Source organism: Manis pentadactyla, chromosome 5 (genome assembly GCF_030020395.1).
Source record: "Manis pentadactyla isolate mManPen7 chromosome 5, mManPen7.hap1, whole genome shotgun sequence".
NCBI classification, from domain to species: domain Eukaryota; kingdom Metazoa; phylum Chordata; class Mammalia; order Pholidota; family Manidae; genus Manis; species Manis pentadactyla.
In genome coordinates, this window is record NC_080023.1 from 86495895 (window position 1) to 86521309 (window position 25415).

The window sequence follows — 25415 nt, forward strand, 5'->3', positions numbered from 1 at the left end:
AATGTTTGATAAAATTCAGCAGTGAAATTGTCTGGCCAGGCATTTTGTTCTTAGGTAGTTTGATTATCAATTCAATTTCTTTGCTAGTAATTGGTCTATTCAGATTTTCTGTTTCTTCCTGTGTCAGCCTTGGAAGGCTGTATTTTTCTAGAAAATTGTCCATTTCTTCCACGTTATCCAGTTTGTTACCATATAATGTTTCATAGTATTGTTTAATCATTCTTTGTATTTCTGTGATGCCTGTTGTGATTTTCCTTTCTCATTTCTGATTCTGTTTATGTGTGTAGACTCTTTTTTTCTTGATAAGTCTGGCTAGTGGTTTAACTATTTTGTTTATTTTCCCGAAGAACCAGCTCCTGCTTTCATTGATTCTTTCTATTGTTTTATTCCTATTGATTTGATTTATTTCTGCTCTAATCTTTATTATGTCCCTCCTTCCACTGACTTTGGGCCTCATTTGTTCTTCTTTTTCTAGTTTTGTTCATTGTGAGTTTAGACTGTTCATATGAGATTGTTCTTTCCTGAGGTGGGCCTGTATTGCAAGGCCTATACTTTCCTCTTAGCACAGCCTTTGCTGCATCCCACAGATTTTGAGGTGTTGAATTAGTGTTGTCATTTGCCTCCATATATTGCTTGATCTCAGTTTTTACTTGGTCATTGATCCATTGGTTATTTAGGAGCATGTTGTGAAGCCTCCATGTGTTTGTGGGATTTTTTGTGTTCTTTGCATAATTTATTTCTAGTTACATAGCTTTGTGATCTGAGAAGCTGGTTGGTACAATTTCAATCTTTTTGAATTTACCAAGGCTCTTTTTGTGACCTAGTATATGATCTATTCTTAAAAATGTTCCATGTGCACTTGAGAAGAATGTGTATCCTGATGCTTTTAGGTGTAGAGTTCTGTAGATGTCTGTTAGGTCAATCTGTTCTAATGTGCTGTTCAATGCCTGTGTCTCCTTACTTATTTTCTGTCTGGTTGATCTGTCCTTTGGAGTGAGTAGAGTGTTGAAGTCTCCTAGAATGAATGCATTGCACTCTATTTCCCCTTTTAATTCTGTTTTTATTTGTTTCACATATGTAGGTGCTCCTGTGTTGGGTGCATAGATATTTATAATGGTTATATCCTCTTGTTGAAGTGACCCCTTTATCATTCTGTAATATCCTTCTTTGTATCTTGTGGTTTTCTTTGTTTTGAAGTCTATTTTGTCTGATACAAGTACTGCAACTCCTGCTTTTTTCTCCCTATTAGTTGCATAAAATATCTTTTTCTATCACTTAGTTCATTTCTTTTTAGTACTGAAAAATACTCCAATGTCTGATGGAACACAGTTTATCACTTCACTGGTTGCTTCCAAGTTTTGCTCTTAGGAAGAAACTTGCCACAGGCGTCTATGTTCAGGCTTTTGTACGGACATAAGTTTTCAACTCCTTTAGGTAAATACTAAGCATATTGATTGCTGGATCATATGATAAGAGTATGTTTAGTTTCATAAAAAATGACCAAACTGCCTTCCAAAGTGACTGATTCCAATCATTTTTCATTCCCACCAACGAGTGAGAGTTCCCACTGTTCTCTATCCTCCCCAGCATTTGGAATTGTCAACGTTCCAGTTTTTTGGCCATTCTAATAGGTATTAATGCTATCATACTGTAGTTTTAATCTGCATTTCCCTGATGACATATGATGCGGAGTATCTTTTCATATGCTTATTTGCCATCTGTATTTCTCTTTGTTGAGGCTTCTGTTATGGCTTGACATATTTTTTAATTAGGTTTTCTTAATGTTTAATTTTTAGAGTTCCCTGTGTATTCTGTTTCACATATGTCTTCGGCAAATATTTTGTCCTGGCTGCACCTTGTCTTCTCATTCTCTTGACATTGTCTTTGGCAGAGCAGAAGTTTTAAAAGTTAATGAAGCCCAGCTTATCAATTTTTTCTTACTATTTCATATTTTAAACATAAAAATAAAAACTCCAAGAGGTCACACTGAAATAATTCATTTTGAGTTTCTTCTTTTTTATAATCACCATGCTATCACTGCTTCTAACTACATTTAAGTGCAAGAATATGCAACAAGACAGTGACTCAGGACACAAACTGTGTCTGAAAATAAGTTTAAACAATTCCAAACTATTACAAATTTACTTCTGAAATAACTGCATGAAGCTGAGTTTCCATGAATCTGGGCTCAACTGTATGAGTCCTCTGAATTTACTTCCATGTAGAATATAACATTTATTAAAAGGTCTATAATAAAAATGTTCTAAACTGAAGCCTGCACACGTTGTTAAAACTCAAGAATAAGCACACACATGGGTAAAACTTAGATCAACAGAAGATTTTGGAGGGAGGAGTATTTTATTACTGATATGGTATATAACCATCAGACATATTAATAATAAAAAACAGTCCAACCTGTAGTCCACACACAACACACCCACTTACTGCCTAAACTAGGGGCTAACTGCTCCCATGGCCCACCCTGGGTAAGCCACTGCCTGCACTCACTCTGGAAATGCTTAATTAAATTTTGACATGGATAATGACAAAAAAAGGTATACTGGGTTGAACAGTGTCACCTCAAAATTTGTGTCACTCTGAAGTTCAGAATGTGACCTTATCTGGAAATAGGGTCTTTGCAGGTATAATTAGTTAAGTTCAAATGAGGTCACACTGGAGTAGGGCAGGCTCTAATCTGATGGCTGATGTCCCTATAAGAAAAGCAACGACATGCATGAGGAGAAAGCTGTATGATGACAGAGGCACAGACCAGAGTAATGCCAAGGATTACCAGCAACACCAGACACTGGAAGAGGTAAGGAAAGCCCCTTCCACGTTTCAGAAGGAATGTAGCCCTGGCAACCCCTTAATTTGGATTTCTACCCTCCACAACTATGAAAAAATTAAGTCTTTTTGTTTTAAATTACTCCATTTGCTATGGCTGAAAACCTAGGAAATACAGAAGGAGACATACTTCATAATCTCTGTAAACTATCAGTATTGATCAAAAGTACAGAAGTGGTCAGAAATACACCTTGATTATTCTGAATTCCATATATTTTGGCTATGTACTTTTAAGGTCTTTAGAGAGCCAAGAAGAGAACTTAAAGAAAAAAATCCCGTTGTGCTCTCATTCTGTACTGTGAACACTGCAATGATGAGACTGGGAACTTAAGAAATGAAGAACAAAGTGAAATTTTAAAAAAGAAGAAATCTCCATTATTTTTTCTAATTATAATAGCTAAGGACAATCTTTTACCTCTTCTGACTTGGGGAACTGTGCAAAACAATTTCTAATTGTAGAATACATATTATTATATTACTTTTTCTATTTCCATACAATAAGTTAATTGGAGAATTCTGATGCCAGGTCAAATATAAACAGTAACTACCTCTGATGCCTTTAACAAAAGGATTCCTCTTATAAAGGAAATACTCAGAAGAGTGTTTAAATAAGTTATGCCAAAGAGAAACATCAACTAATTGATTCTTATTTTTCCAGAAAGGTAAACCATAATAGTCATCCAAAAATATTTATTATGACTTTAACACATGTCACCTAGACAATTCAATATAATCAATTAGGATGAAAAAAATATTCAGTTAACCTAGGCAGAAAATGGCAAAAAAAAAAAAAGATTGGGAAATTTATTTGTATTATTTATCCAGAGTAGCCTCTCCCACTACGATTTATATACAAAAGTTCTATTGTGTTAAAAATTAAGTTGGTGTCCCAAACTGATAAAGCTGACTCTCCCAGACTCAGAATCTAAGATCACTCTTAAGATGACTTGTTTGACAGATATATAATATCCCAACACTTTCATTTTTTTAGTTTCTTTATTAAGGTGCCAATTAATTTTTCCTCATATTACTTCCCTTCATATTTAAAGCATTTACTCCAAAAAAGGAACAATTGTACACTGTTACAACACTGTAAATGTAAATTGGTGCAGCCACTATGGAAAGCAATTTGGAGGTTTCTCAAAAAACTAAAACTAGAAATACCATATGACCCATAAGTTCACTCCTAGGAATTTACCTGACAAAAACAAAATATCTGATTCAAAAAGATATATGCACCCCATGCTTACTGCAGCATCATTTACAATAGCCAAGATAGGGAGGCAACCTGAGTGTCCATGAAGAGCTGAATGGTTAAAAAAGATGTGGTATGTACACAAAGGAATATTACTCAGCCATAAACAAGAAATTCTGCCATTTGTGACAACATGGATCAACCTTCAGGGTATTATACTAAGTGAAATAAGCCAGACAGAGAAAGACAAATACCATGATTTCACTTCTATGTGGAATCTAAAAAAGCAAAACAGAAATAGACCCATGGACACAGAGAATACACTGGTAGTTGCCACAGTGGAAGGGCATAGGGGGATGAGTGAAATGGGTTAAGGAGAAAAAAATTAATGAGAATGTTTGACATGTTGATCTGGTGATGGTTACATGAGGGTATACACATGTCAAGATTCATTGAGCTGTATGTTAAGATTTTGTGCATTTTATGATATGTACCTCAATTTAAAAAAAATTTTTAATACAGTGTTTGCTCCAAAGTTACTCCTGTAAACAAAAAAAAATTTTGTTTCTGTCAACAAATTTGTTTCTGTCTTCCCTGCTCACAAAGAAATGGAGTCAGCACTTACCTCCCTACAGTGCCTTCACTCTTCCTATGATCTGGTACTTCTGCTGTATGGCCTGCATTCCAAATCTGTAACTTCCTCAAGTCCTTCTGTCTGAGTCAACCGAGCTGCTACCTCATGACATACTCAGTAAACAAAAAACTACACACAAGTCTAATCTCAGTGGAAGAGGCAAGAAAAATATAAAACTGAAACAAGATGGATTTCGATGAGATATTTTAAAAATAGGAATATTTTTGCATAAAACAAGCCCAGGATAACAACAAAACTATCAGGATACAAAAGCAATAGAGGTGAGATAAAGAGGAGCCATTGATGAGAAAAAAAGTCATGTCTAACACAATACTGAGTCCTGGCGAACATGTGAGCATAAGAAATAAAGGTGAAATACAACCACTTCAGGAAGCAGTTTGCATTCTCTAAAAAGCTGAACCTAGCATACCCTATGTGCCAGCAACTCCACTCCTAGCAGAAATGCCATTGGGGGCATATGTGCTCCAGGTGTCATATCAGTAATGTTCACAGCAGCCTTACTCGGAATAGCCAAAAATCGAAACTATCCAAATTTCAACAGCAGAATGTGTAATACAATGAAATGTTAGACAGCAATGTAAATAAACTACAGCTAAACACAACAACATAGCTAAATGTCACAAATATAATTTTGAGCCAAATTAGCTAGCCACAAAAGAATATATACTATGTGGTTCCATGTACACAAAATTTGAAAACAGGCAAAAATAAACCATAGTAATATGTGGGGTAAATGGTAGAATTTCCAGAATCTCCCACCTAGCCTTAGTTCATTTACATACAAATGCTTATTTACCACTGCAGAGCCTTGCAGCCTCTGGGGCGAGGAGTGGAGAGAAAAAGGAAGTTCTCTCCTCCCCTCTGTTCCTGGTATGGGATTGGTCTGGCATTTGCCAGTCACCAAGAATCTGCCCAGGAAGTTCCTCCTGGGAGTGGAGGGCAGGGGTAGAGAGTGCAAGCCCCGGCCAGAGGACACAGATGGGGAGCCGGGGCTGGAGGAGACGAACGGGGCCAGGCCTGACAAGCAAACTGGAGTGACTATAAGAAATAAAGCCTTTCTCCCAACCTGCCCGTTGTTCTTGACTTCTTTCAGTTTCACTGGATTCACAGGGAACTCACCCCAGGCAGGGAACACTCTACCCACCAGAGCTACAATTAAAAGTTGGGATAGAGGATCTTTGGGAAGGAGTGGGAGGCTCACTAAGGCTGTCAGGGCAGTTGGGGTTTCTGAGGTACTGACATGCTCGATTTCTTGATCAGGATGATGGTTACATGAGGGTTCATTTTCTGATCTTTTATTAAGCATTCCACTTATGCTCTGTGTATTTTTCTGTGCATATATATCATACTTAACAAATTAAAAAATAAATCCCCATCTGACATATTCCCACCAAAGAAAGGCTGAAAAGAAATAAGACTAAGAAACTCCTGCCAGGACACAGATAATGACGGCAAGTAGCAGTCAAATTTCTTGCTTGCTAAAACACAGGCAACTCTAAAATCACCTCAAAACGTTAAGAAATTTAGGACTGGCAATAAAACTGAATTCCTTGTAAGAACTGCCCAAGGTGGAAACAAAGGTGAATTAAGTATCATCTCTCTCTTACCAAATTTGACATTAATCTATACTTTTTATCTAAATTTCAACACAAACTTTGATTCCTGAATCTGGCAAAGAGCTCAAATTTTTACATCATTACGGTTTCCTCTTTTGGGCAATTAAGGAATTATAGGGAAGCATAAGGGATCATTTGATGCAACTTGTACCATCCCAGTCAAACAGACAAATGGGAGTAAATTCCATTCAACGTTCCCACTGTAGATGAATTCTGAGATGGTCCTCAGTTGCCCATTCTGGAGTACACACCTTAACAACCACACAGCCTCCACTGTGCATGACCTCAATCTGACATGCTCTACTTCAAGCTCGCTTCCTCTTCCACATCTCTCCTACTACAGCTGAATGAAAAATACCATAAATAACAAGTTAAAGAATTAGCTAACATGGCCTCAGCTCTCCTTCCAGTTAAATATCTATTCCTATATCCTTTCTTTCTGCTAATCACCTTCATGGCTCTCTTTTGAATCTTCTAATGAGCAGAATACAAAACTGATGAACATGTTATAGTAAGGTTTTACCAGGCTAAATAAGATAGTACCTTAAGACTCCTACGTGGTAAAAGAATTACCGTTCCTATAGCATTTTAGAAATAGGAAGATAATCTCAAAATCCATAGCAGACAAAGATGCCTAGTTTTAGACCCAAGCCTCACCTCAAACCTTTAAAAGATTGCTCAAATACATGGGATTTAATTAAATGTTCAAGCAGGGTACGCCCAGAAAACAATTTCAAAGCAAACCACATACCTATAATGTCTTGCAAAACACTACCAAACCAGCCCAACATGTCACAATCAGAAATCAGTAGTTCTTCCTAAATGATCGTATTCCGACTCTCAGAAACAGTCACAGATTTCAACCTCAACTGGTCCTTCAATGCTGCCTCACAATCTCCCATATTACCTTAGCCCTTCCTAGCCCTTTCTCTAGAGTGGCTATATCAAGCCTTCATTTTCCTCAAATATTTAACTTGTCCCGCATCCCTACCGCATTATTCTCAGCAGACAACGTTAGAGCCGTGCTCCCTCTACAGAAAAAGGTTATCTGACCAGAATGCCCGAAACTTTCCTTCTCAGGCTTACTTTTTCTTCTTCAAACTCTACTGAAAAGAGTTTGCAATGCCCACAGAAAGAAAATATACTTTCCCACAGAAAGAAAATATTGGAGAGGATTTGAAGATTTCAGCTAACAGAGCTCAATTTGGAATTGTCTGATGCATCCTCATGATTAGGCCCAGGTTACCTGCTTAGGCGGGAGCAGCACAGCAGGGATGCTGTATGCTTCCTGCTGCAGCTGTCAAGTGGGCACGCACTTTGTCTCAGTGGTGGAGATAACCTTCCTCTCTTCATCAAGATAGCGTCTGCTAGGTTTCTCCACTGAATTTTTTTCTCCATGAGAATGAACAAGTATTTTGTTGAGACATGCTTGAGGCTATACAAACACCCCTATTTCACACCACTTTTACCCTCTAGTTTTAGCTCCATTCGCTGGAATTACTCATGCCTGTGGTGGTTATCAAATGATTATTCTGGTTCTATAACTGCTTCTACATTTATTAGTTGGCATTACACTTTAATGAATAACTTTCCTTTATCTCTCACTTACTTTATTCAATGATTTATTCATATCGGTGTGCACCCAAGGATTTTTAGTATGTTCAATGGGTTATAATCTTTTACTCCTTCTCTTCATTTTAATACTCAATTGCTCTCAGGTTTGGCCAGTAGGTGCCCATCAAACTGGCTCCTGGGTCCCTTTAGCCTGTCCTGTCAGTCTTGAGCACCTTCTTACTTTCTAGTGCAACAACACAGTCTAGGCTCCAGCCCTGGAATCCATCATTTCTCCAAAGATCCCTGACACCTTGCAGCAAAGTTATTTAAAAACCAAGATACGGACACTAGCTCTTTCATTGCTACTAGGGTGCCACTGTTTCCAGGACCTCTGGGAAGGCCTGGGAAGAGCTAGAAAATGAGTATGTGTGCATGTGTACGTCTGTAAATACACATGCACATCTTTACATCTGTATTTATTTTTATATCCATCTATATATGCTAAAATCATGAGCTCACACTATTAGCTCCAATTCCAATGTATTCTAGCTTTCCCCTATGTATACCACCTTTCTCCATCCATGAAAAGCTGCTTCTCCATACTTAAACATATTTAGGTACTTGCACAGTCCTCTGTATATAGCCAATCTCTGACCCCAACTGGCCATCATTATCACCTGGCTCAGGTGTGGTTCCAAGCGAACATTTTTGAAGAGTTGCCCATACTCCGGGTCTCTACTTCCTCACCTTCAGCCATTCCTCCACCTGCCATCCCCTCCACCAATCTGATGTCCATCTTGGAAGACGTCAGCTATTGTTACACTGCCACATCTAAAGGATCTTTCTCACTTCTTTTCCGATATGAGCTCCCTGCAGTATCTGACACTTTTTGAACATTCTCGGCATCTTAAAATACTCTCTTCCTCTGGCTTCTGTGACTGCCACTCAAACTGGTTTTCCCTCTACCTCTCGGCCACTCCTTTAGGTTCCTCTACAGGCTTCTTTTCTCTTTCCATGCTTAATGAATATGATTCCCTGGGGGTTCTAGCCTAGCCTTCCTCTCCAAGTAGTCTCTCAGATAGCTCATCCCCTCCCATGGCTACAATTAAGTACATCTGACCCTTGAAAAATGCAGGTTTGGACTGCCAGGTGTGGATTTTTTCAATAAATACACTGGAAATTTTTTTGGAGACTTGCGACAATCTGAGAACACTTTCTCTAGCCTCCTTTACTGTAAGAATACAACATATAATTCATATAATATACATAATATGTGTTAACCAACCATTTATATTATCAGTAAGGCGTTTGGTCAACAGAAGGCTATTAACAGTTAGGTTTTTGGAGAGTCAAAGGTTACATGCAGATTTTTGACTGTGTGGGAGATCACAGCCTCTAACCCCTGCATTGTTCAAAGGTCAACTGTATATTCTGTTGATGTACACATCTATCTCTAACCCAGATCTAACTCCTAAGATCCAGACCTATATAATGAAATACCCGTCAAATAATATTCCTTGGGCATTTTTAATCACTCCATACAAAACACATCTAACACAGAAATCATTTCCACCCTATCCCATCTCTCAAACCTGCTCTTCTTTCTGAGAAGTTTAATTCAAAGAACGGAACTACACCCTGTTCAGTAGCCCAAAACCAGCAACTAAAGAACTCATTCTTCTCTCGCATCCCCACATCATCAAGTCTGATGGTATTACCTCCCAAATCTCTCTCAAACCTATTTCCTCAGCAGTTGTACAGACTGAGCAATCACCACCTTGTGCATGAAATACCACCGTAGTCTTCTAACTGGCCTCCAGCTCTTGTCTTTCTTCCAATCTGATCTGCACAGTCTTCGTAAAACAAGTATGATCCTTGCTCTCTCCTTAAAACCCTTCACAGATTTCCCACTGCCCTCAGGACAGCCTGGTCCCTTCGCATGGTTTACTAGGCCCGGCATGATTTTGCCTAGCCTCCCTCTGCAACATCACACCTTGTTCTACTTCAAACTCAAACACAGCCACATTGAAATTTCTTTCACCTCCACAAATATGCAATATTCCTTAGAGTTCCTGGAGCTTGACATATTCTTGTCCCTCTGCCTCTCTGTTGCACTGCTTGGTCAAATTCTACTTATCCCACCAAACAAAGGTATCACCTTCTCCAGGAATCTTCCCACAATGACCCTGCTCTGTGTTTCCATGGTACTCTGTATTTCTCTAGAGTACTTATCACACTTTATTGCAATTGCTTAATTACCCAATTGCCCAACTAAATTATAAGCTTTATTAAGCTCTTAGAGAGAAATGAAACAGTGTCTTATTCACTACTGTATCATCAGAGCCTAGTCATGTGACTGAAGCACAGAGATGCTCTTTGAGTGCTCAGTCAATGAATGAGCCTCAAAAGTAACAAACTTTATAGCAGCCACACCCAAAGTCACTTCACAGACATGCATCAACACAAGGCATTGAGCAATACATTTTCTTTCACTCCTGTGGCTGGTCAACTCAGAGAATGTCATCTTTACATGTAATGAACAGTGATGCAACCAATATTAGCCTGAGTGAAAAAGAACTATTTCTCACAAACAGGAAAACACACAAGTTCCTCTTCTTCCTCTGTCGTAACTTGGAATGACTGTTTTTCACATTTTGATGAATATGACACACAACAGACTCCACCTGGAAGACAGCACACATCTTCTGCCATGAGGGTTAGAATAAGAGTGAATGCTTCTGCTCTGTACACAGCTCTAAGACATTCTACCTGTACATACAATGCACATACACACACTCACAGTGTCTCAGAAAATACAGAGTACAATTAAGGAAACAGAGAAATTGAGCTCTTGAACTTTGGTGTATCTGCAAAGTTAGCATGGTGTCTGGCCCACAGGAGGACCCACAGGAGAGGTAATGCCAAATGTGAGAGGGAACCCACAAGTACAGCCCCAGCCAACTACGAACACCAAAGGATGACGTCAGGCAAAGGAGGAAATCTGCAAAGGGAAGCAACATTGCTACAACTCACTATGCACTATTCTAAGCCAGATCCAAGTCACCGCATCTTTACTGCACCACTTTGTCTACAGACAGACCTTGTTTCATTGTACTTCACTTGTCTGTGCTTTGCAGAGACTACAGTTCTTACAAATTGATGATTGTGGCAACCCTGTGTCAAGCAAGCCTGGCAGTGCCACTTTGCCAACAGTGTTTGACCATTTTTTGTCTCTGTATCACATTTTGGTAATTCTCCCAATATTTCAAACTTTTGTATTATTACTATATTTGTTTTAGTGATCTGTGATCAGTGATTATAAGTTACTGAAAGCTCAGATGATGACTAGCATTTTTTAGCAATAAAGTATTTTCTAATTAAGGCACAATTTTTTTTTTGTAGACAAAATGCCATGGTACATTTAATAGACTCCAATATAGTGTAAACATAACTTTTATATGCACCGGGAAACCAAAAAATTCATCTGACTTCCTTTATTGCAATATTTGCTTCCCTGCAGTAGTCTGGAACCACACCTGCATATCTCCGAGGCCTGCCAGTATGCAGGCACATTTCTCTGACACACATTAGCACAAGGCATGAGGCATGTGAAGGACTAAATAAGGAGCCTATACCCAATACATACCCAAGCGCAGTTCTTTCCTCTCCTTAGGGTGGTATCCCAAACCAGGCAAGACCATGCTTTAGAATGAAGTCAAATTTTTCCTCTCAATATCCTCTAGCTGAGATTACCATAGATTTATTCATACACTTAGAAGCAAATCAGATGGCTATGCCTTCAAGGAAGAACATTTTTATTATATTTTTTAAAATATCAGTCCTTAACAGATGGGGAGGGGAGCCTTCTCTAGAGGAACCTTGAGAGTATCATTTAGAGGACAGGGACTACTTTTCCCCACTGTCCTCCCTAGAAAGTGCCAGTTCCAATCCTGACTCAGTTTTCAAATTGTTAAAGTGATATGAAGAGGCAGTTTTATGTATAGTGACTTACAAAATGTTTCTTCTTTTATTAAAGTATCATTGATATACAACCTCATGATGGCTTCACATAAACAACACACTGGTTTCAGCATTCGCCCATATTAGCAAGTCCTCACCCCTCTACTGAGGTTATTGTCTATCGTTACTTGTCTTCTCCATGCTGTACTACCTTCCCCATGACCTACCTATTTTGTGATTGCGAATTATAGTGTCCCTTAATTCCCTAACTCCTTCCCAACCCCTTCCCTTTGGTAACCACTAGTCCCTTCTTGGGATATGTGAAATTGCTGTTTCATTCCTTCATTTCTGCTTTGTTGTCATACTCCACAAATGAGTGAAGTCATTTGGTACTTGTCTTTCTCCACCTGGATTATTTCAGTGAGCATAATATCCTCTAGCTCCATCCACGCTGTTGCAAATGGTAGGATTTGTTTTCTTCTTATGGCTGAATAATATTCCATTGTGTATATGTACCTTATCTTCTTTATCCATTCATCTATTGGACACTTAAGTTGCTTCCATATCTTGGCTACTGTAAACAGTGCAGTGATAAACATAGGGGTGCACATGTCTTTTTTAATCAGGGATCTTGTTTTCTTCAGGTAAATACCTATAAGTGAGATTACTGGATCAAATGGTATTTATATTTTTAGTTTTTTGAGGAACCTCCACATTGCTTTCCACAGCAGCTGAACCAATTTACATTCCCACCAACAGTGTAAGAAGGTTCTCCTTTCTCTGTATCCTCACCAGGATTAATTGTTTCTTGTCTTTTGGATGTTGGCCATCGTAACTGGTGTGAGGTGATATCTCATTGTGGTTTTAATTTGCATTTCCCTGATGATTAGTGATGTGGAGCATCTTTTCATGTGCCTGTGGCCATCTGTATTACTTCTTTAGAGAACTGTCTGTTCAGATCCTCCACCCATTTTTTAATCAGGTTATTTACTTTTTGGGTGTTGAGGTGTGCAAGTTCTTTATATAATTTGTATGTTAGCCCTTTATTAGATAAATCATTTATGAATATATTCTCCCATAATGTAGGATGCCTTTTTGTTCTGCTGATGGTGTCCTTTGCTGTACAGAAGCTTTTTAGTCCAGTGAGTCCCACTCGCTCATTTTTTATTTTGTTTCCCTTGCCCAAGGAGAAGCGTTCAGGAAAAAGTTGCTCATGTTTATATTCAAAAGATTTTTGCCTATGTTTTCTGCTAAGAGTTTTATGATTTCATGACTTACATTCAGGCTTTGATCCATTTCAAGTTCACCTATAAAATGTTTTAATTCTAAAAGCAGAATTCAAGTACAGTGTTTTGGAGAAGGGATCCAGAAGCTCACCTATCACTTTGCCTTTCAGAATTAGAGAAGCTCAAGGACATGAAGTGCACTGTGAGAGGGGGGATGGAAGAGACTCTGTGCCCAGTGGGTAGAACCTGAATCCCCTTTGCACTACACTCCCTGAATGCTCACAACCAGTCTTACACTCCCCAGGCTGGAGAATGTCCTCACTGGCAAGGTTCACACACACACACACACTCGACAGCTACTGACATGTAGGCATCACTAAATGATACAGTTGGGTTTAACCTGAACATAACACTGAAGCTCACTCGCATTTCTGTGCCTTAACCTTCAGAATGAAAGGACACCTAAAACCAATAGACATTTAAGGAAAATCTCCAATAAGAAAGAAGAGACCAAAACAAACAGAAGAAATAAGGGAATTGGAAAACAAAAATAATGCAGTGAAACCCGAAAAATACTTATAATTAACATTCTAAGAGAAAAGAGAAGATATTATAACCATGAAATACAAATAGGATACAATTACAATTTTAAAAATAACAAAAACTCTTTAGAAATTGTGTGATAACAAAAAATAAAATATGCAATTAAAAAAATTGAAGATAAAATGAAGTCACCTAGAAAACTGAATAAATAAAACAAGCTAGAATATAGAAGGGGAAAATCTAAGAATACTGCTCAGTCTAGGAGGTCCAAATATCTTAATAGTTTTATCTAAAAATAGAACAAAGATAATGAATAAAAAATTATATAAGATATTATACAAGAAAATTTCCAGACTGAATTTCTAGATCAGAGGAGCCTACAAGATTACTAACATAATAAAAATTTTCAAATTTTTAAATTTTAGATTATCAAAGAAATCCTCAAAGCAAACAGAAACCATTGTTTCTACACAAAAAAACAGAAATTATAAAGTGATTATATTTCAAAACAAAAATACTAAAAAATAAAAGGTAATGAAGCAATGTCCTCAAAATCCTGAAGGAAAATTATTTCTAACCTACACTTCCACACACAGTCAAATTATTAAGTAACTCTGAAGATAGACTTTATGTACTAGCATATTTATAAATTCCCAAAAATTGTTATCTCCCATATACCCATTCTCATAAATCTGCTGGAGAAAGTGCTTCACCAAAAGTGGAAAATCAAAAAAGAAAAAGAGAAACATGGGTCCAAAGAAATGGGATTCCATGTTTAATCCAAGAGAAAGATGAAGGAAATACACAGAATTCCTAGAAGACAATGAAGGGAATTCCTAAAATGATAATGAAAGGAACCTCCAGGACAACAGTTAAGTGGAAGATCCAGAGATTAAGCAAGATCATGGAGATGAGAAAATGGAGAGAGTTTTAAGAAATAACAAAAAGTAAAATACTAATAGTCATAAACAATGGATAGATTACCTAGTGAGTCACACCTAGTGAGTGTGACTAGGTTTAAAAAATATTTCAAGTATGTCAGAGAGTTTGTATATGATTCAGAGAAAGGCAAAGGAAAAATAAAGCAACTGGAAATATGATGCAATTATTAACTTAGGAAAATAGAAAGTTGCACAAGAAAGGAAATAGAGCTTTATGTACTAGGTGCTTCAGCTTTGAATAGTATTGTCATGTCAATATAACAATGTAAACACTAAATAATGAGTTAACAAAAATGGCCATATGCATACACTGGGAGAGCAAAGGGAGGCAAAATGTGTACACTGGGGACCAAGCAGGGATCACCAGAGAGAATCCTGTAAGAGAGCTGTATCTTCATCCTCTAGGTTTGAAGTCAATAGATACAAAATTGAAAAATTAGAAAACACCAGCAGAAGCATGTTATTTGGGAAAATGAAAATAAATAGAAGAAAGTTAAAGTTAAAAATTATTGATTCTGAGTCATAAGAAATAGGAATAGCAGAGGTTGGGCACGGGATCCAATTTTTTATATGGACTTTCTATAGTAATATTTGAGCTTTAAAATTATACATGTATTACTTTGATATAAAGTATAATTAATTATAAACACAGGAAAATGTTTATAAGTAAAATAATATATAAAGTCTGATCCATTTAAAAATACACACACACACAGAAGCTTTTGAATACATAAACTGTTCCTAGTGATTCTCTCTCAGGGGTAGGGTTACAGGAGTTCTGTTGGTTTCTTCTTTTCCTACAAAGAACTATATTGCTACTTAACAGGAAATATACTTTTATTCACAAAATAATTTAAAGCATTTGCTTACCTTAGCTGATTTTTTAATACTTAAGCCTCCATCCAGTTTAAAAAGAACTGTTGTGTTGTACCCAGTCTGGTTTCCATGTCCATGAGGCCACCAAGTTTCCACTGTAACATTCTTTATTGAAGAGCAATAAAAATATTTGAAAGATTTATCCACATCTCAAATTCATTTGCCATAAATCTCTTGAAATTACTGCATTTACTTTTGCTTGGTTTATGACAAATAAAAAATCAACTCAGTTCCTGAATTACACTGTTAAACACAGATTTTTTTAAACACATTAACATTCTCTTAAGAAATAATATAAGTCATTCTAAGTAATCCATGGCATATTTTCAGTAAAATAATACAGTGATTCAGAGCACTATATCAATCTCTCATAGAGCAAGCACAGAAATTGCAGTTTCTAAAACAATATGAGTATTCCCCCCATATTATGCCAAACCATGCCAATTCACAGAAATTTAAAAATCAATATGCTAGGAGTTTAGCATGGATTAACAAACCAAAACAGAAAGAACAGAACATGGTTGCTCAGAAAGACAACTCCTCCCACTCCTAACATTCAAGCTCACACTTATTCTACACCCTCCACATTTAGAATTGGACTTTGGGGTTAACTCTTCTTTGAAACCCAGAACTAGATATTGTTTTGAGTTCTTAAGTTATCTGAACAGTTATGAATGTTCATTTGTTTCATCCTGAACTGCATTCAGTACACAATTATCAATTAGAGAAATAAAAAAAAAGGAAAAAAAAGGTAAAATCCAGCCCACTTCTACCCACTAGAGATCATGAGTTTAGAATTAGAATTCTGCATGTAGAATAAACACCAATATTCAAAATAACTTTATCAAAAATAATCACTGTATTTAAACATAATGCTTAAATGTATGTTGGATTTCAGATACTGTAAACACTGCGAAAAATTAAACTGTAACACACCTGACTTCTTGAGAGGAAAGGATGCCAGATTAATCACATACATACTTTTTCTTTCATATTCAGTCCCTTCTTTCTAAGCATTTCTTTTTAACAGTATTGCTTTTCAATTAGTGCTTCTCAGGAAGTATCACCATTCACCTTGTTAATATTCACCAATAATTCAACAATCCTTTCCCAAGGCTGAAGTTCAATGTTGTATGTGTGCTCTATTTGCAGTTTAGGGATGGCTACAATCACTTGACCATGAACTGGGTCTGAGCTGGCAATATCCAAAGAAGCCTGTATTTCAAGAGTCCACTGCTGAGTACTGTTATCTAAGGCATAAAGAGAAAAGAAATAGCATATTTTATGTGTATATATACATATATATAAAACATGCTAAGCAATATTGCTACCCTCCTTAGGATTTACTGAAGGAAAGACTAAAGCAGCTTCTAAACATTTAAAGTGCTCCACAAACATTGTCATAATAAAAGGCTCAGGGGAAATTATCTTTTAATCTTTCGAGTTAAATCCTCATTATAAAGAATAACAACCAATATTATATAATTCATATGTACTTCTACTCAAAATATGTTGCAATCATAACCCATAAAAACTTCAATAGGCAAAAACAGAGCCATAGGTCAATGGAATAGAATGGAGTCCAGATATAAACCCACACATATATGGCCAATTAATATATGACAAAAGAGCCACAGACATACAATGGAGAAAGGACAGCCTCTTCAACAACTGGTGTTGGCAAAACTGGACAACTATATGTAAGAGAATGGAACTGAATTACTGTCTAACTCCATACACAAAAGCAAACTTGAAATGGACCTGAACGTAAGTCAGGAAACCATAAACTCTTAGAAGAAGAAAACATAGGCAAAACTCTCTTTAATATAAACATGAGCAGCTTTTTCATGAACATATCTCCTCGAGCAAGCAAAACAAAATAAAAATGAACAAGTGGGACTACATCAGACTAAAAAGTTTCTGTACAGCAAAGGACACCATCAGTAGAACAAAAAGGCATCCTACAGTATGGGAGAATATATTCATAAATGACATATCCGATAAGGGGTTAACATCCAAAATATATAAAGAACACACAACACCCAAAAAGCAAATAACCCAATTAAAAAATGGCAGAGGATCTGAACAGACACTTCTCCAAAGAAGAAATTCAGATGGCCAACAGGCACATAAAAAGATGCTCCACATCACTAATCATCAGAGAAATGCAAATTAAAACCACAATGAGATATCACCTCACACCAGTTAGGATGGCCAACATTGAAAGACTAGGCAGAACAAATGCTGGCAAGGATGCAGAGAAAGGGGAACTCTCCTACACTGCTGGTGGGAATGTAAATTAGTTCAACTATTGTGGAAAGCAATATGGAGGTTCCTCAAAGAACTAAAAATAAAAATACCATTTAACCCAGTAATTCTACTCCTAGGAGTTTATCCAAAGAAAACAAGATCCCAGATTAAAAAAGACATATTGCACCCCTATGTTTATCACAGCACTATTTACAATAGACAAGAAATGGAAACAACCTAAGTGTCCATCAGTAGATGAATGGATAAAGATGTGGTACACATACACAATGGAATATTATTCAGCCATAAGAACAAAACAAATCCTACCATTTGCAACAACATGGATGGAGCTAGAGGGTATAATGCTCAGTGAAATAATAAGCCAGGTGGAGAAAGACAAGTACCAAATGATTTCACTCATATGTGGAGTATAAGAACAAAGGAAAAGTGAAGGAACAAAACAGCAGCAGAATCACAGAACCCAAGAATGGACTAACAGTTACCAAAGGAAAAGGGCCTGGGGAGAATGTATGGGAAGGGAGGGATAAGGGGATTAAGGTATATTATGATTAGCACACATAATGTAGGGGGGTCACGGGAAAGGCAGTATAGCACAGAGAAGACAAGTAGTGACTCTACAGCATATTACTATGTTGATGGACAGTGACTGTAATGGGGTATGTGGTGGGGACTTGATAATATCAGGGAATGTAGTAACCACAATGTTGCTTATGTGACACCTGAGCATAAGACTGGATATCAATGATACCTTAATAAAAAAAATTTAATAGGGCACAAATTGCAAATGAAAAGATAATATATTTCTAAGATCAATACAAACTTGTTCCTTTTCATAAAGTAAATAAAAATACTTAGGGTTTTTAAGCCATAAAAATAAGGCGCAAACTTAGATGTATTAAAATTAATCAGAAGTGAAAAAAACAGAGAGTTACTTTTTATGTAGACTGTGTCCAAGAAGTACATGCTGAGAACCTTCTATATGCTATGTCCTTTGCTAAGTGATGAGAATTAAATGGTGGCCAGGATAGACATGCCCCCCACCCACATGAGCTGCAGGTAATGGGACATAGACAAGTGCAAAAGTGTGCTCATACAAAGATGGGAGAAATAAAAGGTTGTTCGGAGAAGACATTTACAGGAAGGTAGGACTCCCAACTTACAGAGGATGAGCCAAGGCCTTCTTGAAAAGGCTGTATCTAGCTAAGCCCAGAAGGATGTGTTAGCTAAGGCTGGAGGAAGAGTCAAGTATTCCAGGCACAGAGAAGAGTCGCAAGCAAGAAACAGCAAGCTAAAGTGTCAGTGAGTTGTCAGAGTATTTAAAAAAATGAAATCTTAATATTAAAAGGACTAAAAGTTAAACTTTGCTAAAAAAAAAAAAGAAACAGCAAGGATGTAACAAGGCCTTGAGCAATGATGACATTGGTGAGGACATCAGTGTGACTGAGGAGGTTAAGCAGGGCTCAGCTTTGCTGGGTCATGTGAGAAGTTTGGCAACTTCACCCTGGATCAATGCGGAGCTGCTGAAGATTTTTCATCAAAAAGGATACCATGATTAGGTTTGCATTTTAAAAAATCACTGGGGGCCCAGTGAAGTGACATTACCAGTATGCAAGTGGAAGCAGCACTGAGACATGAAATTTCATGCAAAAAGAGATGGAAAGTGCCACTTGGAAAATCCAGGAATGTTGGGAGGAGGGGGAAAAAAAAGGAAGAGGGAGAGCAAAGCTGGAGAGGAAGGCTATGGAACCAAAAGATGAGACAGCTGCCTAATGAATGGGATTTGGGAGTGGAGTTTGGGATGGGGCAGAATGTTTCAGGAGGGTTTGGAAGTAGCATTTCATATTATGTTCCGTATGACCCTGTCCTCCATTATCCATCAAATTTACATTGTTTCATGTCTCCAGAACTGGATTTGTGTTTTGCGTTTTAAATGAGACAGTATGCCAAAGCAGGCTGTGGGCAAGAGAAGAGCAGAGTAGAAAAGCAGACCCGTATTTTTTAGGTTATGCAGGAGAACCCAGGAATGAAGTTCCTCAAAAGGCTGGATGGGCAGGGTGTCGGAGGCACCAGCGGGGGCTGCCCTTCCTCACCGCCTCAGAAAGGAGGCCAGCAGTGCACGGTGCACATGCACCCAAGTTTGTATGAACCACGGCAAGAAGTCTAGGGAGCTTCTGAGGCTTCTGTCTTTCTCTCTGCAGAAGGGATGGGAGGTTATCAACTGGGAAATACCTTAGGGACTCTTCTCCTACAAATAAGGAGGGGAATGATAATCATAGCTTTACTGCAAAAGAAAGAAAAGATAAGTATGCTGATCAATAGCCAAAGGCTTTATAACTGGCTTTCTGTACAAATCTAGAACCACACCAGACCTCTTCTAAAAATGATCACACTATAATCTCATTATTTGCATCTCACATAGGCCAAAAGTATAGATGGATTTGATGCATCCTCAATTAAAACTAACCTCAGACTTAAGAACTATTTTTATTTATTAAATGATTCATTCCTAGGAACACTAGTCAATGAGCCCCGAACTGGGTTTGTTCTGACCAATTCTGCAGCATACCCACCTGCAGCCTCCAAGTTTTTCTTAGACACAGTAAAATGTATCAAGACAACCATACTTCTTTGTTAAAGATACTTTTCTCCTACCAAGTACATAGTGAGACTCTCAGTTTTCTCTTCATGGCTTTAAACAGAAGCACACACTCCAGTCTGATCCAAACCTGTTTATCTTCTAAAAATCCCTAAGTCTTTGACAGCTGTATGACTTCAAGCTCCCTATCATATTTCCTCTGGCTTCCCTTACTGTCTCTTATTTCAAGAAATAATAATACATAACATTTACCAAGAACTTACTATGAGCTAGGCATTGTCTTATGTTCTCAACAGGTACTTAATTAAGCATCACAACACTGCTCTTTTTATATATAAATGTAAATATAAATATGTATATATATGTCAGCTCTATAATTCTTATTTTATAGATGAGAAAACTGAGGCACAGAGAAGTTAAATACCTTGCCCAAGGTCACACAGCTAGTAAGTGGCAGAGCCTGGATATGAACCAAGACAGTCTGAAATTAGAGACTGTAAACTTAACCTCTAAGCTACAGCAATCTCACCCAAATTATTTCCCTAAAACCGTGTCTTAGTGGTGCTCAGGATTTGTACAGTGGGGAGGGAGGTCTTTTCACATACAGGAGCATCAAGCTGTGCTAGATATCAAATGTGTCTTTTGGCTGAGTCTTTAACCATAACAGCACAGATTCATAAAACTTTTCACAAAGAAGTATACTGATAGACCACCTAATCTACTTACCAATGAGTGTTTGATTCCCTCTAGACCACAGGCTATGGTCCTTGGGCCAAAGTTAGCCCACCTTCTGTTTTTACAAATACAGATTTTTGAACACACCTGCTATGGAATGAATTGTATTGGCTCTCTCTCCCACCCCCCACTAAAATATCATATGTTAAAGGTCTAATCCTCAGTGTGATTTATCTGGAGATAGGGTCTTTTTAGGAGGTAATCAACTTAAATGAGGTTATTAGGGTGAGACCCTAATATGACAGGGCTGTAGCCTTATAAGAAGAGGAAGAGATCGATCTATCCATCTACCTACCTATCTATCTATCTATCTATCTATCTATCTATCATCTATCTATCTATCATCTATCTATCTATCATCTATCTATCATCTATCTATCTATCTATCTATCTATCTATCTATCTATCTAAGAGATCGATCTATCCATCTACCTACCTACCTATCTATCTATCTATCATCTATCTATCTATCATCTATCTATCTATCATCTATCTATCTATCTATCTATCTATCTATCTATCTATCTTTTTCTCTTCCTCCACCCCTCACCATGTGAGGACACAGTGAAAAAGTTGGCCACTGGCAAGCATAAGAGAGCCTCACCACAAACCAAATCAGCCAGTACCTTGATCTTGGACTTGCCAGCTTCCAACTGTGAACAGTCAGTTTCTGTGGTTGAAGCCACCCAGCCTCTAGCACTTTGCTGTGGAAGCATGAGGAGGCCAAGGCAAGAGTCATCTTACTTGATTCCATACTGTCCTGCCTGCCTCTGCACTACAATGGCAAAGCTGAGTAGTCGCAATAAGGCCCTATGGTCCAAAAAAGCCTACAATACTTACTATCTGATCCTTCACAGAAAAAGTTTGCTGACCCCTACCCTAGAATAATTCCCCCAAAGGCCATGTTAATCTTTCTTTAATAGCTATAATGACAAAAATCTCTGTCTCACAGAATAGCCTTCCCTTTTTGCTAGCTTATTGGAAAGTCATTCTTTATACTGACTTGAAATCTACTCTTCTTTCATTTCCACCTAAAAATTTTAGTTCTGCCTTCTAAGCACCTTCTACCAACCAACCACCACGTTCACATGGCTCCTTTGCTGTTTCCTATCACATCCTCTTCAGCAGAGAAGCAGCTGCTTGTAGGGGCCTCTGACAGGAGGCAAACAATACAATTCCCAAAGTCACCCCAGTTCCCACGGGTTCTAACATGGAAGGTTCTGAAGTAAATCAGGATCCCTCCAGAGCCCATCCTGTCACCTCTCTTGGATGCCACTAAATGAAAAAACTAAGGCTGTGGAATTAAAAACCCAACATGAAGATTAACAAGGCAATCACACTGTCACCGTACACACAATATCAGCACATTTGCCCTCTCCTCTCCTTCCAAATGGAGTACAATCCTTCCTTCCACAAGCCAGGGAGAATAGAAGTAGTTTAAGTTCGTGAAGTATGTTTAATCTTAAAAAGATTCTCCTGATATTACCAAGTTACTTCTTTTCACTTGCTAATTTTAAATTATATAATCTAGTTATTACAATATCTAGTTAAGGAGAACTCACTCCAAATATAAATCAAGACCCATTTCTAGACCATACCTTCCTATCAAATCTCTCCTAGCAGTAAGAAGTCACCCTTTCCTAAGAATACCTTGGACCCCCACTGTCCTGAAGCAGAATGCACAAAGTCCTACAGATTGGGATAGGAAAGGCTACCAAATGACTTGGAATCCTGTTAGGTCTCCCTCCCAATGACACCAAGTTTTGCATCCTTTCCTCACTGTACCTAATCAACTCTGGGTGAAAACAGGGCAAGAATTTTTTATCAAAACAGGTGGATAGGCAAGACCTCCCTGGCCTGAAGACTCCTGATGTTCTAGCTGATCTCCGGCTCCCTGCAGAAGACACGATGGTCTAGAGTTTGTTCCACAGAACCTCAACCCGGCAAGCAAACCAGATCACAGGAGAGAAAGTGGTTCTGGCCGCTGACTCAATTTCAGGTCTTTATACAAAGCCAATTCAGTGATATTTCTTTAAAACAAACAAACAAACCACCATTGAGTCTGATTTGATGAGAATTTATAGAAAGGGTAAAAGCAGCTACACAGCCCAGATGAGTATATACTGCTTCTTCATACAAACAAGCTTCAAGACAACTCCAATGTGTGTAGATATGGCCAATACATAACCCTTTAAAAACCTCTAAGATTGGCCCACCCCTTCTATATTCCTGTACAGTCCATTTCTGTGTAAAGATGTGGTTGGGGGAAATATATTTCCTAAATAATTACTGCCTGTAAACCCTGACATAAACTCTAAATTATACCCAAGACCAAAAGAACAAAGATGTTGAATTTACTTAGAGTAATAAAATATAGCTGGGGATTTTTCAAGATGGCAGCATGAGTAGGGTGGCAGAAATCTCCTCCCAAAACCATACATACTTTGAAAATACAGCAAATACAACTATTCCTAAAATAGAGACCAGAAGGTACAGTACAACAGCCAGGCTACGTCAACATCTGCGAGAACTCAACATCTCACAGAAAAGGGTAAGATACAAAGCCATGACCCGGTAGGACCCAAGCATTCCCCCAACCCCAGCTCACCGGAAGGAGGAAGAGAATCAGAGTGGGGAAGGAGTGGAAGCACAGGACTGCTAAATAACCAGCCCTGGTGGTCTTCCCCAGAAGCACAGACACACATGGCATGGTGTACTGGGTATTGAAGGGGCAGAAACGCAAGGTCCGAGATTGAGACTGCGAACAGGTTCCCATAGCCGGATGCCCTTTAAAAGTCTTAAAGGGACAAGGGTTTAACAGGTGGACAAAATTGTCCTGGCACACTCAGCCCAGCAGGCTGGGAACGTCAGGCGCCCTAACCCTCTGGGAGGCAACCAACTCTGAAGCCCCTCGCGGCGATAAGCAGCCTGCCATTCCTTCCCCACCACTAACACTGCAAGCAAACTGGCTGATCCACCATTGCTGCAGAACAGCCAGGGAGGAGCCCAGCCTACAGCGACCACACAGCTTAGCACAGAGGCTTCTCCTGTGCACAGCTAAATGGCCAAGACCAAGACGATGCTCCCTGTGTGTGGTAGACTGGCACAGACAGCAGAGACCAGCACACAGTTCAGGAAGAACAAAGGGACTTTGTTCTACTGGCAGAACACGTGCTGCTCGCCTGCAATCCCCGACAGTGCCCTACGCCATTCCAAGGGCCGCCGCGCCCAAGGCAGCTTAGAGGATTAACCCAGAGGCGACTCCCTATGTGCGGCTGACCACCACAGACAGCAGAGATGGGCGTGGAGACCAAAATGCACAAAGGGGCTTTGCTCATGCGGCAGAACACATGCTGCTGGCCTGTGATCCCTGCCATTCAACTAGGCCATCTCAAAGGCCACCCCACACATGGCAGCTTAGGGGATTAACCCAGAGGCTGCTCCCTGTGTGTGGTTAATTGACACAGACAGTGGAGACAAGCAAGGTGACTGGAAAGGAGGAAGGGAATTTTCTCTCCCAGCTGCCACACGAGCCACTCACCGGCAACCACTCCCTTTGCCATGAAAAGGAAGAGTAGCTTGTTCAGTCCAAAATCCCTCAAACACCAGGGAGAGAGCTTGGTGAGACTGAAATCACCAATTTTTCTGAAAAATAATTCAAAATAAAAGTCATAAGCATCTGATGGAACTACAGGAAATATGCAAGAGCTAAGGGATGAATTCAGGAGAAAGATAACAAAAATGAAACAAATAATGGAAGGATTTAAGAGCAGACTGGATGAGGTGGAAGAGACTGTTAATGGAATAGAAATCAGAGAACACTAATACAGAGAAGCTGAGGCAGAGAGAAATAAAAGGATCCCTAGAAGTGAAAAAATATTAAGAGAACTGTGTAACCAATTCAAATGGAACAATATATGCATTATACGGGTACCAGAACAAGAAGAGAGAGAAAAGGGGATAAAAAGTATATTTGAAGAAATAATTGCTGAAAACTTCTCCAAACTAAGGGAAGAAATAGTCTCACAGACCATGGAAGCCCAAAGATCTCCCAACACAAGGGACCCAAGGAGGCCAGCACCAAGACACAGAATAACTAAAATGGAAAAGACGAAGGACAAGGATAGAGTATTAAAGGCAGCCAGAGAGAGAAAAAAGGTCACCTACAAAGGAAAACCCATCAGGCTATCATCAGACGTCTCAACAGAAACCTTACAGGCCAGGAGAGAATGGCATTGATATATTTAACGCAATGAAACAGAAGGGCCTTGAACCAAGAATACTGTATTGAGCACGGTTATCATTTAAATATGAAGGAGGGATTAAACAATTCCCAGACAAACAAAAGCTGACGGAATTTGTCTCCCACAAACCAACTCTACAGGATATTTTAAAGGGACTGC

The 25415-nt window shown here is 38.5% G+C and overlaps 1 protein-coding gene across 2 annotated transcripts in view; it reads right to left on the reverse strand.

Annotated features, from left to right (window-relative positions):
* MANBA (mannosidase beta) overlaps positions 1–25415 on the reverse strand; it is a 124544-nt gene that overhangs the window by 61965 nt on the left and 37164 nt on the right. For both annotated transcript variants that reach the window (XM_057502476.1, XM_036879205.2), the window contains exons 6-7: positions 16485–16660; positions 15405–15515 (exon numbers count right to left, since the gene is read on the reverse strand). In XM_057502476.1, the coding sequence (XP_057358459.1) occupies positions 15405–15515; positions 16485–16660 (287 nt within the window). The remainder of the gene's footprint in view (positions 1–15404; positions 15516–16484; positions 16661–25415) is intronic.